General features: G+C 40.7%; 1 protein-coding gene across 1 annotated transcript in view; it reads right to left on the bottom strand.

Moving 5' to 3' along the window:
• ERO1A (endoplasmic reticulum oxidoreductase 1 alpha) overlaps window positions 1–15,487 on the bottom strand; it is a 50,664-nt gene extending 35,177 nt beyond the window's left edge. Inside the window, exons 1-3 of the mRNA XM_043470777.1 lie at window positions 15,140–15,487; window positions 7,139–7,258; window positions 6,249–6,332 (exon numbers count right to left, since the gene is read on the bottom strand). Coding sequence (XP_043326712.1) covers window positions 6,249–6,332; window positions 7,139–7,258; window positions 15,140–15,253 — 318 coding nt within the window. The 5' untranslated portion in view covers window positions 15,254–15,487. The remainder of the gene's footprint in view (window positions 1–6,248; window positions 6,333–7,138; window positions 7,259–15,139) is intronic.
• Window positions 15,488–15,708: the final 221 nt, after the last annotated feature.

The following is a 15,708-nucleotide window of genomic DNA, read 5'->3' as shown; positions in this document are numbered from 1 at the left end:
TAATGCTCAGACTGTCCCACATTTAACCACCTGGGGGCTAAGTGCTGGCCTTTTTATGTGGCCTGTGTCTTTAGCTGCACTGGTGTCCTTTATATGTTACCCTAGTCATCTTTTTTTTTTTTAATATTTCTATTTATCTGGCTGTGCCGGGTGTAAGTTGCTGGCACGCTGGATCTTTGTTTCATCATGCAGGAAACTTAGTTGCCACACGCAGAATCCAGTTCCCCAACCAGGGAACCAAACCCACGTCCCCTGCATTGGGAGCAAGAAATCTCAGCCACCGGACCACTGGGAAGTCCCTACCCCAGTAATCTTTAACAGCACTTTTTGTTTCTGTTATGACAGGATACTCCAGGCTCTTATATATTTCTTGTTCCAGTCTAGGAATCAACCATTTTTTAAGGAACTCCAGTTCTTTTCAGAGGAAAATGGCACTAGTTTTAGTTCTGTGTTGACCACTGTATAACACAGGATCTATCTACCTATCCTCAAAGTGATGCTGTGAGTAGAGATAATGATGTATGTGAGAGAGCTCTGTAAATTGCAGGGTCCTATTCTAATGCTAAATATATTCAGTGCATTCCTGAAATAGATTCCAAAGGGAAAGAGCCACACAGAGATGAACACTTTATTGTGTACTCATCGAGACTTTGTACTAGATCAATGTATAGTCTTCTCCTATGACCAGATATTTAGATGGTGTCTAATTTTTTCATATAATAAACCAGGCCAAATTTACAGGTTGATTTCAGCAGAACTGACATTTTCACAATATTCAGTGCTGCTTTACGGTCATCTTTGGACATCTATCCAATTATAAGTGAAAATCTTTGTAGAATTGCTAGGTCAAAGGATATGTACCATTTTTATTGGATACATCTTTCTAATTAACCTACAAAAGACTTAACCACCAGAGAGCTCATTTCTTACTCCCGGACTAACACTGAATATTGTTTTTCTGATGGAAGTGAAAGAACATTGTTCTAATTAACTGTAAAGGTAATAAATAACTCTTCAGAGAGAGTCCAGCCTCCATGGGAAGACAATCTGCCTCATTCAAATATTCTCTGGAATCAGGGGTGCAAATCAAAAGATGTGCATTTTAAAGTCCCATTGTTGTGTTGCATTAGTTACTTAGTTGTGTCCAACTCTTTGCGACCCCACAGTCTGTCCATGGAATTCTCTAGGCAAGAATATCGGAATGGGTTGCCATTGCCTTCCCCATTAAAGCCCCATAGGAAGAACAGAATTTCAATTTTTTTATTATTTTTCTATCTCCACTGTGTCCCAACGTATAACCTGAACCAAGTATCTACATGAACTGAAAAAAGAAACCAAAGTGTTGACAAAAAGAAACTGGTCTTGGTTCCTCATTTAGCTCAAAAAGGAATTAACGAAACATCAGCAGACCTTCCGGAGTAGTGAGTTAACTGTGTTTAACCTTGTACATGTATTGCACATGTGATAATTGCACTGTATTCATGATGCAATGTCCTTTTTTTTTTTTGTTCTTTTGGCCACACTATGTGGCTTGTGAGATGTTAGTTACCCAACCAGGGATTGAACCCAGGCCTTTAGCAGTGAAAGTATGGAGTCCTAAACATTGGACAGCCAGCGAATTCCTACAATGTCTTTTTAAGATACATAATGAAGAACATAATAGTGAGATGTCAAGATTTCAGTAATGTACAATATAAATGCTAGATGGGACAGCTGATTAGTTAGCCTGAAGCAAGTATTTAAAAGTATTTGAAATTACTTCTAATCACTCTTTGGTGGTGATAGACTGCCCTACTTAGGAACTATTAGAACTGAGACCAGGCTTGTCCTAAGAGGAATTAAAAGGGCTCGTTCCCTCGTTGTCATTTGGAGTGGAGCTTCTTGTTGTCTCTCTCCTCTACCCTTCCTTTGCTCCTCATGCGTACACCTTCAGCATGTCTATTATTGGCTTATCACACGTGTATTGAAATGATCACTTAGTGTTTCTCTTCCAGTACTTCATCATGACAAGTGCTCATCTTACATGCCCAGGTCCAGGTACATAGTAGACCCTCAAAAATATTCATTATTGAATAAAATTACATTCAATTGCTAATGCTAGTCCTTCTCCATTCCATCTTCCGCTCCCTACTCTCCATAAGACTACCAATAATCTTTCTGAATCTTCAGTCTAATTATGGCACTCCTCTGCTACACTAAAATATAAGAATATTTATGGGGTGAATAAATATCTTCTGTTGTTGTTTAGTCACTAGGTCATGTCTGACTCTTTTGCTACCCCATGGACTGTAGCCCACCAGGCTCCTCTGTCCATGGGATTTCCCTGGCAAGAATACTGGAGTGGGTTGCCATTCCCTTCTCAAGGGGAACTTCCCACTGCACCACCAAGGAAGACCACATTTTTTTTTTTTTTTAAAGACTTCTCTCCATCAAGAACCCAGTTCAAGAAAAAAAAAGGCCAGGGTAAGGGGGGCGGTATCGGCATGAAAGGCATTTGACTCCAGTTCTATAGAACGTGAAATAAGTAGGTTTTCTCAGTTTCCCAGTACAAATTGCTAGCTTTCACTGAATTATTTTATTTTAGCATTTCTGTGGGCTCAAGTCAGATAATAAACATCGTAACTTTTAGCATTTCTTAAACGCTAAACTTGGCTGTTTTCTCTAGGATTTACAGTAAAATGGATTTCATTTGTCAGTCTGTCAACCTGGGAATCAATAAGCTATCACTTTATGCTATGCGTCTCTCAGATTTTTCTGCCCGCTCCAATCTTCTTCTGAAGGTGGCAACCCCTAGTTCTACACTGTGTTAAAATAATTACAAGTAATGCTGTTTCAAGATGAGATTCAAATTTGCAATAATTGCCAGACTGCTTGTTCTGACTAATGCTAATAATAGCCCATTTAATGTGTAAGTGCAATTAAATGTCTTTAATAAGAATCCACCATAGTTTTAGCATTGTAAAAAGCCATGTAAAAAAAGTACTTGGTAAATTTGAATCTCCTCAAGTACTTTTCCTATTACTAAATATAAATACTAGAACTAATGAAATAAAATGAAATATTTAAATTGATATCATTTTAACGATATGTTCATGTTTTAATCATAGCAACATAAGGTATTTCCTAAGTTAACCCTTGACTTTTCAAAATGCTATGTCTATGAGGATTAAAATAACTAAAAACTTGCTTTTCATTCAGCTAATGATAAAATTCTCATAAATAACACTTTACATTTGCCTTATTCTTATACTAGACACGTATATGTAGCAATATTTACATGTATACAAATAAGCTGCTCAAAACAACACCATCACTTCACACCCATTAGGATGGCTATTACCAAAAAATCAAACAAACAAACAAAAAAAACACAGAAAATAGCAAGTGTTAGCAATTTTAGTGAAGTCACTCAAGTCATGTCTGACTCTTCGCGACCTCATGGACTACAGCCTGCCAGGCTCTTCTGTCCATGGAATTTTCCAGGCAAGAATACTGGAGTGGGCTGCCATTTCCTTCTCCAGGAGATCTTCCCGACCCAGGGATTGAACCTGGGTCTCCTGCACTGCAGGCAGACTTTAATGTCTGAGCCTTTAACACAGGGAAGCCCCTGTGTTAGCAAAAATGTGGAGAAACTGGAACCCTTGTACACTGCAAGTGAGAAAGTAAAATGGTACAGTCACTGTAGAAGATAACATCACTTCAGTTCAGTCACTCAGTCATGTCTGACTCTTTGAAATCCCTGGACTGCAGCACGCCAGGCTTCCCTGTCCATCACCAACTCCCAGAGCCCACTCAAACTCATGTCCATCACATCGGTGATGCCATCCAACCATCTCATCCTCTGTTGACCCCTTCTCATCCCACCTTAAATCTCTCCCAGCATCAGGGTCTTTTCCAGTGAGTCAGTTCTTTGCATCATGTGGCCAAAGTATTGAAGTTTCAGCTTCAGCATCAGTCTTTCCAATGAATATTCAGGATTGATTTCCTTTAGGATTGACTGGTTTGATCTCCTTGCAGTCCAAGGGACTCAAGAGTCTTCTCCAACACCACAGTTCAAATGTATCAATCTTCAGCGCTCAGCTTTCTTTACAATCCAACTCTCACATCCATATGTGACTACCAGGAAAAACATAGCTTTGACTAGATGGATCTTTGTTATATCTACTACTTTGTTATATCTTCTACTGTGGGCAAAAATCTCTTAGAAGAAACGGAGTAGCCCTCAGTCAACAAAAGAGTCTGAAATGCAGTACTTGGATGCAATTTCAAAAGCGATAGAATGATCTGTTTGTTTTCAAGGCAAACCATTCAATATCACAGTAATCCAAGTCTATGCCCCAAACAGTAATGCTGAAGAAGCTGAAGTTGGCAGTTCTATGAAGACCTACAAGACCTTCTAGAACTAACACCCAAAAAAGATGTCCTTTTTATTATAGGGGACTGGAATGCAAAAGTAGGAAGTCAACAGATACCTGGAGTAACAGGCAAATTTGGCCTTGGATTACAAAATGAAGCAGGGCAAAGGCTAACAGAGTTTTGCCAAGAGAACGCACTGGTCATAGCAAACACCCTCTTCCAACAACACGAGAGAATACTCTACACATGGACATCACCAGAGGGTCAATACCGAAATCAGACTGATTATATTCTTTGCAGCGAAAGATGGAGAAGCTCTATACAGTCAACAAAAACAAAACCAGGAACTGACTGTGGCTCAGATCACGAACTCCTTATTGCCAAATTCAGAAGAGAGCATGGTGTTGCTCAAAAATTGAACTAAAAATTACTAAATGATCCAGCAATTCCATTTCTAGGTATATACCCCAAAAAACTGAAAGTAGGGATTCAAACATATAATTTGTACATCCATGTTCATAGCAGTATTATTCACAAGAGCCAAAAGGTGAAAATAACCCAAGTCAATCAACAGGTGAATGAATAAACCAAATGTAGTACACATATACAGTGGAATATTATTCAGTCTTTAAAAGAGATAAAAATCTAGCACATGTTCCAATATAGGTAACCTGGAAAATATGATAAGTGAAATAAGTCAGACACAAAAGAACAAATATTATAAAGATTCCCCTTATACATGAAGTACCTAGAGTAGTCAAATTCATAGAGAAGGAAAGTAAAACAGTGACCTCCCACGGCTGAAGGGAGGGAGGAATAGGAATTTATTGTTTAATGAGCATGAAGTTTCAGTTTAGAAAGATGTAAAAGTTCTAGAGATGGATGGTGGTGATGGCTGTCTAACAGTGTGAATGTATTTAATGCCAATGAACTGTGCACTTAGAAATGGCTAAAATAAAATGGTAAATTTTATGTGATATGTATTTTATCTCAATAAAAGAAAGTAAAATAAAAATATGTACTTTTAAAGGGAAAAAAATGCTTTCATTGAAAAGGGTAAAATTCTCTGCTTTCAGAGTGGAATATTTCAAATTTTAATGCTCTCAGAACTCCTAAGCAAAGCCAGTGGTTTTGTTCAAATCCCTGCCAAGGAGGAAAATGAATACATCCTCAGAAAAGGGGAAGGACTGCAGGACTACATTTGTACCTCAATAAATTTCACTTTTTTACTAGTACATACATAACTGTAGTTAAGACATAAGAAAAACAAATAATAAGCCAAAAGGAACTTCCGTGGTGGTCCACTGGTTAAGAATCTACCTGCTAACACAGGAGACAGGGGTTCGATTCTTGGTCTGGGAAGATCCCACATGCCATGGAGCAGCTAAGCCTGTGCACTCCAACTACTGAGCTTATGCTCTAGAGCCCAGAAGCCCCAGCCACTGAGCCTGTGCTCTGCAACTACTGACGTTTGTGCGCCTACAGCCTGTGCTCCACAAGGAGAGGCCACCAGGATGAGAAGCCCGCCTGCCACAATGAGAGGGGCCTCCACCTGCTGCAGCTGGAGAAAGCCCGCACAGCAACGAAGACCCGGTACGGCCAATAAAAAATAAATAAAAATATCAAGCCAAAAGAACAATAGCTTTTATTACTCTGGGTAATAAATCAACAGACTGTATTAACCACAAAATCTAAATTCTACTATTATGAAGACAGAATAATTCGAAATAGGCTTTATAGTCATAAGTTTAGAGTTTTAATATGTTGATTTTAAACAACATTATATTTAACCTAAAGATTCAAATATTATTTTAGTTATATTGCACCCTTTCAAAAAGTGCAATTACTCCAAAAAACATGTGACAGTTCTTAAATGTATAGACTGTTCTTACTGAGTGACAGGGCTTGACAGCACAATCCCTTCTTCCACACTGGCTGATGTCATTCCAAAAAGGACAGGGCCTTTTCAGATTTACCTGCAAAATAAAATTAGAGAAAAGTTACAAAAATAAGAATCTCAAGATTGTAACAGACAGATGTTGAATTATGATACTGTAACCTGGTCATGTTATCAGTTGCAATTATTCTACTTCATCCATTTACCAGTTGTCAAGCTTCAGTGATGGTATAAATGTGTAGCTGGTCTAAGCAAATTGGTAGACTTGGTCATAAAGACAAAATATGCTACTAACCAGTTCCTGAACAGATGGCAACTGGGAGCCAAAGTAGCTCATGTCATCACTGTTCAACTTACAGTCTTTTTTTTTTTCCCAACTCACAGCCTTTCAATGAAAGTAATAGCTAACAGACAATTGTGAACACAGTGTGCACTGCATATTCCAATGATCAGGTTTTCTATACTTTTTCAATGGATATCTCAAGATAAAACATCACAAGTTATTGTTAAAATAATACTGGTCAGAATAAAGTCATGCTTCTTAAAAATACTTCTTTTTTTTAAATTAAATGGAGCAAATCTGATGTTTTGGAATGTTATGAACAACTCATGACTTTGATAACAATACAAAAGTTTCTGTTCTGACTTCAATTTAACCAGCTAGATTCTAACACTAGAGTTCAAAACTCAGTTTTTGAAATTAAAAGTATTCAATGGGTCATTTCAGAACCATATGGTTCATTCTTACAAACTGCATTTTCCTAATATAGCCTTGCTCAATTTTAAATAATAAACACAATTTTGAAGCTCAGTGATTCCTAAGAAAATGTAATTATCCATTTAAGCTTTAAGTATTCCTATACCACCCCACAAATTTTTAAATACCTTGTAATATCTAAAGTAGTCACTTTCCAGGAGTTTTTGAAGTCTTGGGAAAAGCCTGTAGTTATTAAATTTATCAATGGTTTCAACATCACAGGTACAGTCATCCAAGTAACCACTAACCTGTTAGAAAGAAAATGGAGTATTATATCAAAATATCATAGACGCAGAGTTTTTCCTCACATGGTTTTGATAAAAGAGCCCTTTACTCAACCAGCCCCTAGCCTCTTGCCTCCATATAATTTTCTGAGCTGGGACATGACCATAATTGAGTAATGCTATTGCTCTTACTATATACCTACAGCAATGCAGTGGATACCATTTGTAGGGAGGGTGCACTGAACTCAAAACGATACACATACCCCCAAAGAGTTGGTTGGTTCCCTGCAGCCACTCCATATCCCCATCCCACCCTCCAGACTGACCAGGGGTGGGCTTCAAATCCAAAACAAGTCATCGTCTCCACTCCAGGACTCTGGAATTGAGGCTAAGAAGGAGCGATGTCTCCCCCTGACACTAAAGAAGTAAACTCAGACCATATTCCATCATGTGAACTGAGGAACATGTAAGCCAGCTAGCTGGCAGAGAGAGGAAAGATTCTACAAGATACACAAAGAAGCAGAAATAGAAGATGGAGAACATATGCTAGCTGAATTCCCTTGAGTTTGCCTACTCCCACTTCTACCATCTTTCCTGAAGGCATTACCACCCTTGAATTCTTTGAGACCCAGTAATCCTATAATTCAGTTGTCTCTGTCTTTCCTTTTAGTTTCAAACAGGATGTGTAGGTCATAGACAAGGTTGGTGAATGTAAGAAATGATACTGAATTTATAAGTGAAACAATAACTTAAGGATATAACAACCCTCAAATATCAGCCATGATAATTTTTATAGATTTGCAAATGATGCTAAAAATTACTTATCATCAGCAACACTGAGATGGCAAATTAACCACAAAGCCAATCCTAATCTTCAAATGCTTAAAATCAATGTCTTAACTCTATTTAAGAAATCAAATTATTAAATCATATTATAATCATATGCAGTGGGAAAACATATTATAATCAGACAATGTTATCAATTGTGAAGGTAAAATTCTGAGATATTTATTTGGGATTAGGCAAACGCCTAACAGAATTAATTAAGCATTGCCTTAAGTAAAAAACACATTATGATTTTTTTAAGTAACCTTTTAATTTTTTTTAATGTACAGCATGCTGCAGAAAAGAGATCCTTAGACTTTGGCCTGAATATCTGCATTATAAACTACTTTGAGGCTTCCCTGGTAGCTCAGGCGGTAAAGCATCTTACCTACAGTGCGGGGAGACCTGGGTTCAATCCCTGGAGAAGGGAGTGGCGTTCTTGCCCACGCCCAGCCCCCAAATGCATTATAAACTACTTTGGATTATATTTATGGGAGATGTATTGCCAATAAAATAATAACTTAAAAAACTATTGGTAAGGAAGCAAATAAAGAATAATTCATTGAAATACTGAATTTAGGTCTTCTCCTTTTGGAATACGTAAAATCCTACACTATCTTTTAATTTTAGAACATCACAAAACAGTAATGGAAATTTTTCACCTAAGAAATAAGAATACTTGGGATGATGACAGCAATATTCAAGAGATAAGTTTTGTTTGTTTGTTTGTTTCATATCCAATTTGCCTAGTCTTATTTGTTTTGGACTAAAGAATTCAGTTTCTAGAAATCTGAGCTACATATTTTGTCACTGTAATAACTATTTTCATTTCATATGCAAATGTGTCCTTGTTTCCTGCTAAAAATTCTCTCAGTATACAATAATCTTAGAGTCCTAATTCTGGGTACCAACAAAACAAAAGTGCTTCTGTGCGTGTGTGTATAAGTCGCTCAGTCATGTCCAACTCTTTGCAGCTCCATGGGCTGTAGACTGCCAGGCTCCTCTATCCATGGAATTCTCCAGGCAAGAATACTGGAGTGGGTTGCCATTCCCTTCTCCAGAGGATCTTCCAGACCCAGGGATTGAACCTGGGTCTCCTGCATTGCAGGCAGATTCTTTACCACCACGAAGGAAGCCCAAAGTGCTTCTAACATAGATGATTTGATTTTTCATGCCTCTTTCTTTTTGTGCTTTCAAGGCAAAACTTCTAAGAACATAAAATAAGCTACTGTTTCTCCCCTTGGATACAAATTATTATACAAAGAATAATAGGCACAAAGGCTGTAAAGGCCAAAGGGACGGGGCTAGAGAGTCACATTAAATCACAAAAGAAAAAACACAAAAAGACTGAAGAGGAAGGGTTTGAGGCAATCCATTTCTAAGGTAAAAATCTATCCTTCTCTCTTTTGGGAAGGTCCCCTCAGGTACCACTCAACCCCAGCTGGGTTAACTGTCTCTCCCAAGAGCTCCATCACACTCCACATACTCCTACACAAGAATGACCTCACTCTATTGAACGTATCTATATTTCACTCCCACTCCCTAGAGTTAAGAACCTTGAGAGCAAATTCATGTTTGTTCATTTTTGTATTCCTGGTACTGAGCACTGCACTTCTAGAAAGCTCACAATAGAAGCTCAGCGATTATTTTTGGTTTGGAATGGTGAATACATGAATGAAAGCTGTTCATGGTCACTCTCCCTCACCGGAGCCTAGCACCGCGCTGCCTAACCATAACTAGGCACGTTCACGTCACCTATAATGGAAGCGAGTGCCCCAGACCATGCCAGGTCAGAGGGCAGAAAGGCACTCACAGGGCAATGAAAGCAAGCAGCAAAGACAAACAAATCTCTGGGTCCAATATCTGCTGATCGACATCCTAATTACAAAGCCAGTGATAAGAAGCTCCAAACCAGAAAGAAATACATGATACCTCCAGAGCAGAGACGGCTTATAGCCTAGAGGCCACCGAGAAGAGAAAGCAGGACAATGGTAGATTTAGAAATCTTCTGCCTCTTACCTTAGATACTAAGTGGGAGGTATTACCAACTACAATTCAGCTCGAAGGGCAGCTAAGGAGGTGGAACAGGGGTGACAGGAGCTTCACTGGATGGAAACAGTCTAGCAAAGGAGAGGCAGGAAGATCCTCAGAAATCCAAACCCTTTGACTGTTCAGAGAAGCTTGCCAACAGGCAGCAGAACCTGATCTCTGGAAGAGAGTCTAGCAGGTATGACACCAGACCCAGTTTCAGACATCAGAGAACCGTGTATGTGACCAGAACAGTCTCAGGAAAAGTCTACGGTAGAACTCCAGTTAATGGACCCAGGGCAGAACCTTGGAAATGAAGCAAAGTCCTATTACCTGTAAGCTAAGACCAAAAGATGGGTGCGATGTTTGAAAAGGATGGCTGATGTTGTACTTCAGAATGTGCTATGGAGGCATAAGGAACCACTATACTATCTCCCAAAGTAAAACAGAACTGTGGCCCTACCATAAGAATTTGAATTTTTTAAAAAATGCAGTCCCCTACCTGCTCCCACAACACACCCACAAAGTGACGGATGATAATCAGGCTTTGTTGGGCAACGGGCCAAACGAATAGGAAGCAATGGAAAGGCCCTTGTTGAGGGCTGGTAGATATATGGACCAAGGTAGGCCTAACACTATTCAGTCCTGGTCTCTTAAGAGTAGGAAAGCCTTTGAAGGCCTTATATTGCTTTCTTCCAAGCAACCCAGCAATCCCCTTCTACACACCCTCGAGGGGAGGCAGTGTGTAACAACAGGTTTAGCAGGCAGGCTCTGGAGTTAGGCTTTCTGGGGTTGCATCTCATCCCTGATACTTCTCAGCTGTTGACATTCCCCATGCTTTTCAACCTAACAACTTATCAGTAAAGAGTTCGCCTGCAGTGCAGGATAGTCAGGAGACTAGGGTTTGATTCCTGGGTCAGGAAGATCGCCTGGAGGAGGAAATGGCAACCCACTCCAATTTTCTTGCCCGGACAATCCCATGGACAGAGGAGCCTGGCGAACTACAGTCCATGGGGGTAGCAAAGAGTAGGACACAACTGAGTGGCTAACACTTTCAATTTCCTATCTGAGTACAAAAATATTGAGGTAGCCAAAAAGTTTGTTGGAATTTTTCCATAAGATACTATGGAAAAACCTGAATGAACTTTTGGCGAACCCAATAGAATAGTAGATCTCATCTCAAAGAGTTCATATCAGGATAAAATGACCCAGAGTAAATGCCCAGTAAATGTTAATCATTATTATTACCCTACCACTGCCTAAATGTTCCCAGTGACAGGGATCTTAACTATTCCCCCAAAGCACCCTACAACATTCTTTTTTTAATGAACAAGATAAAAAAAAAAAAAAGCCAAGTTTGCAGTTAAAGTTCTCCAAAAATTTTACATCTGTAGCCCCAAGGGAACACAGAACTGACAATCAAAAGTTAACTCCACTACTTTCTCCATTGACTCTGATTGGTTTGAACCAAATTCCAAAATACAAAAGGCAAGGGAAAAGAAAATAACACTGGTCTGTTCTCAAGTTTTTGGATACAGGTATCCTTTACTTTGCAACGAAAGACAAAATAAAAAACCCTATCAAATAGCTTTTTTTCCTAAATAGTTTTCTTGTGTGCTAACAACTTCCAGTCCTACCACAGATTATTATTTTTTTGCAAAGCACTGTAAGAGTATACTCCTCATACTTGAATGAAATATTTTTTAAAGTGCTCAAAATGTGCTTTATTTGGCAAAGAACTTTAGTTGCACTAATTTTACTGAGTTTTGTGACCATTAAAACATGCACACAAACACACATACACGAGGCATTCATTCATTGACAGAGCAGACTGGGACAACTCTGTCAAAAGAAAGCACAGACACACCAAAAAGACTCTATCCTGGGTAGTAGGCAACTTTCTAAGGACACAAAATACTAAGAGCAATTTCTGCTTTAAAGTCTTGGTCTTGCTATAACTAGAATCATTGTTAAATGACTCAAAGCATAGCAACCAACATGAAACACACTTTGGTCCACATGCTTTGTTCAGAAAACCCTGGAATGTAGGTGGCATTCAGAGCCAATGGACATTTCTCCAATATAACCTGTTTCAAAGATCCCTCTGACTAAGTTTTAATCCTGGGCTTATTTCCACCCACTACCCAACATATTATCAAGTGTCTTTACCATTGTCCTGCCACTCTGACTAACACAAACTTTTTTAAATTGACCTGAACAAGACACCCAGACAGGTAAAATACATGTACATAGAGTGTATCTACAATGCATTCCAAACAAGAAATAATCCACTTCTGATGTAGCCATTTTGGATTATCCAAACTGTTCCCCTTTCATTAGCCTGATGGAGATTTACTGAATTCAAAGAAGTGGATCTGAGTGTTTATTAGCATTAACTATATTGAGTGACAAAACATTCTGAGTGTAAAAGTTTACAGATGCATTTCTAATTAATTTCACTGAAAAAGGTGTCCATACTGTCTCCATAACTGGCTTCAATATCTCTTCTTGAGATGATTTCTTTAAAATGCATCCTGGGATTCTATGAATTGGGACTAAAGTTCGGTTATATTCATTCTCTCTAATGGTGCATAATGAGGAAATAATTGTCAGAGAGAAATAAACTCTGAAAAATCTTCACTTACTTCAATCCCATACCTGCTACAATACTATTTTAATTTAAAGGAAGGGTGAGTCCTTATTTATGAGATTTTTACATGAAACTGTTCATGTGTTAGACTTCACTGACTTGTATACTAAAAGGTTAAAAAAAAAGCCAATTTTCTATGTAAGAAATTTTTTTTAAACATTTTTTAACAGAATGATACAGGAGTGGCAGTTAGGAGGGGGATGAGGAATGTATATAAGGGAAATTCATAACTTCCAGACAACTGGTCACTTATTGTGGGCAACTAAACTGAAGCACTATTCTCAAAAGAACTTACAACATACAGTGAAAATGGTTTTACTAGGATGTGAAGTCAACTAACAGGCATATGCAATAACTAAGTTTACAGATTCACTGGGGGCAAAAAATGCATTGGGAGCTATCAACCCGTTGTTAACTAAGAATATACTCCAGCTACTGTAGCATTCACATATTTGCTAAGCACCAATTATGTACCAGTCTGCGTACTCTGGAGTGGCAAGAATTGGTACTAAATTGTAATTTTCGAATTTATTTTTTGACCTCTCAAAGTCTGTTCACATTAGGCCTCAATAAATGCCTGTTGAATTATGTCCAATTATTTGTAAAACTTTGCACATACTTCAGTGGCTTTCTGAGGTCCAATAACCACGTGCTACTGCTAAGTCGTTTAGTGTGTCTGATTCTTTTCAACCCTATGATTGCAGCCCCCAGGCTCCTTTGTCCACAGGATTCTCCAGGCAAGAATAGTGGAGTGGGTGGCCATGCCCTCCTCCAGGGATCTTTCCAACCCAGGGATCAAACCTGTGTCTCCTGCATTGCAGGAGGATTCTTTCACCCCTGAGACACCAGGGAAGCCCTAAATACATGCTCCCGTGGTTCAAATCAGAATCCCCATGTATATACAACAAGCCAGGCACCCACGCAGCAGTGGCAAGGCGTGATGGTGTGGTAACTCAAGGCAGAAGTGGCAAGAAGGACAGGCAACAGGAAGGAAGGCAAGGCTACAAGTAGCAACAAAAAAAGAATCAAAAGGACTTTGTGGCCAATGCCAACAGAACCAGAGAAGATTTGAACTTTTATTTCCAAACCTGAGGTGAAAATTTGCTTTTTTAGTTTCTAGCAATATTTACTAACTGAAAAAAAAAAAAAAAAAGAACACCAAGGATCCCCGCCTCTCCTCATGTCCCAAAGAACATGATTTACTAAACTGTGAGCTCTTCAGGGCAGGAATTATGCCACGGTATTTCTGCATTACAAATTCTCAGATCAATTTATATAGTGTTTATAAATGTTTGCTGAATGGATCATTTGCACCTCCCCTTTTCTTTCTCCATTTTTTAAATTTTATCTCTCTTTCTGATCTGGTTGATATATACATATCGATATGTTTGTCTCCATTTTTGTCTTCATGTTTATTTGTTACCATCCTCTTTCTCCTCTTCTCACCCCCATCCCTTCCACTACTGACCATAATAGAACTAAATAAGTTAACAGTAAAATCTACTTAAAAGGAACAATTTGGATACCCATCCCTCAATGTTGTATAAAATGTCATTTTTATCGACAGAAATCAACCAAAAGGTGACTTTTAATAACAATGACATTAAAATATCACATCTTGTGGATACCAAAAACCTGTAAGTTTCTTTGAATATTTTGCTCAAGGAATCTACATTTCTTACTAACCGAAGGAAATAATTATAATAAGCTTGTTATCAAACTTGTACACTGAGGACCGGTCTCCCAGTTGGGATCAGCAATACGGACGCCGCGGTAAAAGAGTTCCACTACATTCAGGAAAAGGAAAGGACACGGGGCAACCGCGGCCCCAAAGACACCAGGCAGTTGAGCTTAAGACACAGAAAAACCACACGAAGCCATTCTCCAGCCTGACAGGAAGATCTGAGGGCAGCCCTCTTCAAAAGTCTGTTCTGACCAGAAAGGGTGGAGAAGGGACCCAGCAAAGGCACAGCCCACGCTGTTCCAAGTCAAATTGGAAGTTAAAAAGACCCAGGTTCTGTGAGAATAACAAATACTGAGTGTGTGTGTGTGTGTGTGTGTGCACGCTTCTCGGGCAGGAAAGACCAACAGAGATGCACAAACCAATTAGGTAGAAACAGACAGCGGGGCACCCATGCCTCTCGCCGCAAGCCTGATCAGAAGCGCGGGAGGGCGCCCTGGCATCGGTTCAGAGTCTTCGGGTGGCGGACCTGTTCACATCAACCCAGGCGAGCGGCAGAGGACCCAGCCCCGGCCAGGGAGCACAAACACCGGGGGCTTCTTCCGGAAGGGTGGAGAAATTAACACCCCTCCGGCGCCCCACCTACCCGGGCGCGCGGGACGCAGCTCAAGGCAGAGGCAGGGGTCCCGGGACCCGCAGCCCCGCCGCGCACACCGCTTACCTGGCAGAAGCACCTCTGCGCCGCCGTCTCTGGGGGCTGCTGCTCGCCGTGGCCCGAGCCCAGCAACCCCACGGCGACCAAGAAGCCGATCAGGAAGCCCCAGCGGCGGCCCATAGCCGCTCCAGCCGCTGGTCGTGCCGCGCCTCGGAATCCCCAGCGCTCGGGAGCAGGCCGTGCGTCCGCAGATGAAGCCCGCGCGGGCCAGCCCCCGGCCGCGCCCCACCTCCCGGCCGCCTCCCAGGCCCGCCCTCGTCTCTCCTTCCTCTCAGAAGCCGCCACCTCTCGTTGCAGCCTGCGGACGTGCCGGGGCGCCCGCGCGGGCCGCCTGGGACCTGAGGCCCGCTTCCTTCCCCGCGCGTGTGGCTGACGCACCAACCCTCTTCCCGACTCCGCCTAGCCCGGAGAGCCGCGCCCCGCCCCGCCCCGAGTCCCCTGAACGCCCCGGGCTTGGGTACCCGACCAGACTGCGGCCACCAGCCCCGCGCGGGAGTCGGGGTCCTCCCAGCTCCGAGAGCCCGAGCCAACGCTGGAGGGGTCTGTGTCTTCCGGCAGGGCCCCGCCCCAGCCTC

The sequence above is a fragment of the Cervus canadensis genome, chromosome 6, assembly GCF_019320065.1.
Source record: "Cervus canadensis isolate Bull #8, Minnesota chromosome 6, ASM1932006v1, whole genome shotgun sequence".
NCBI lineage: Eukaryota > Metazoa > Chordata > Mammalia > Artiodactyla > Cervidae > Cervus > Cervus canadensis.
The sequence above is the reverse complement of the archived record's forward strand: the minus strand, read 5'-3'. Positions and strand labels throughout refer to the sequence as shown.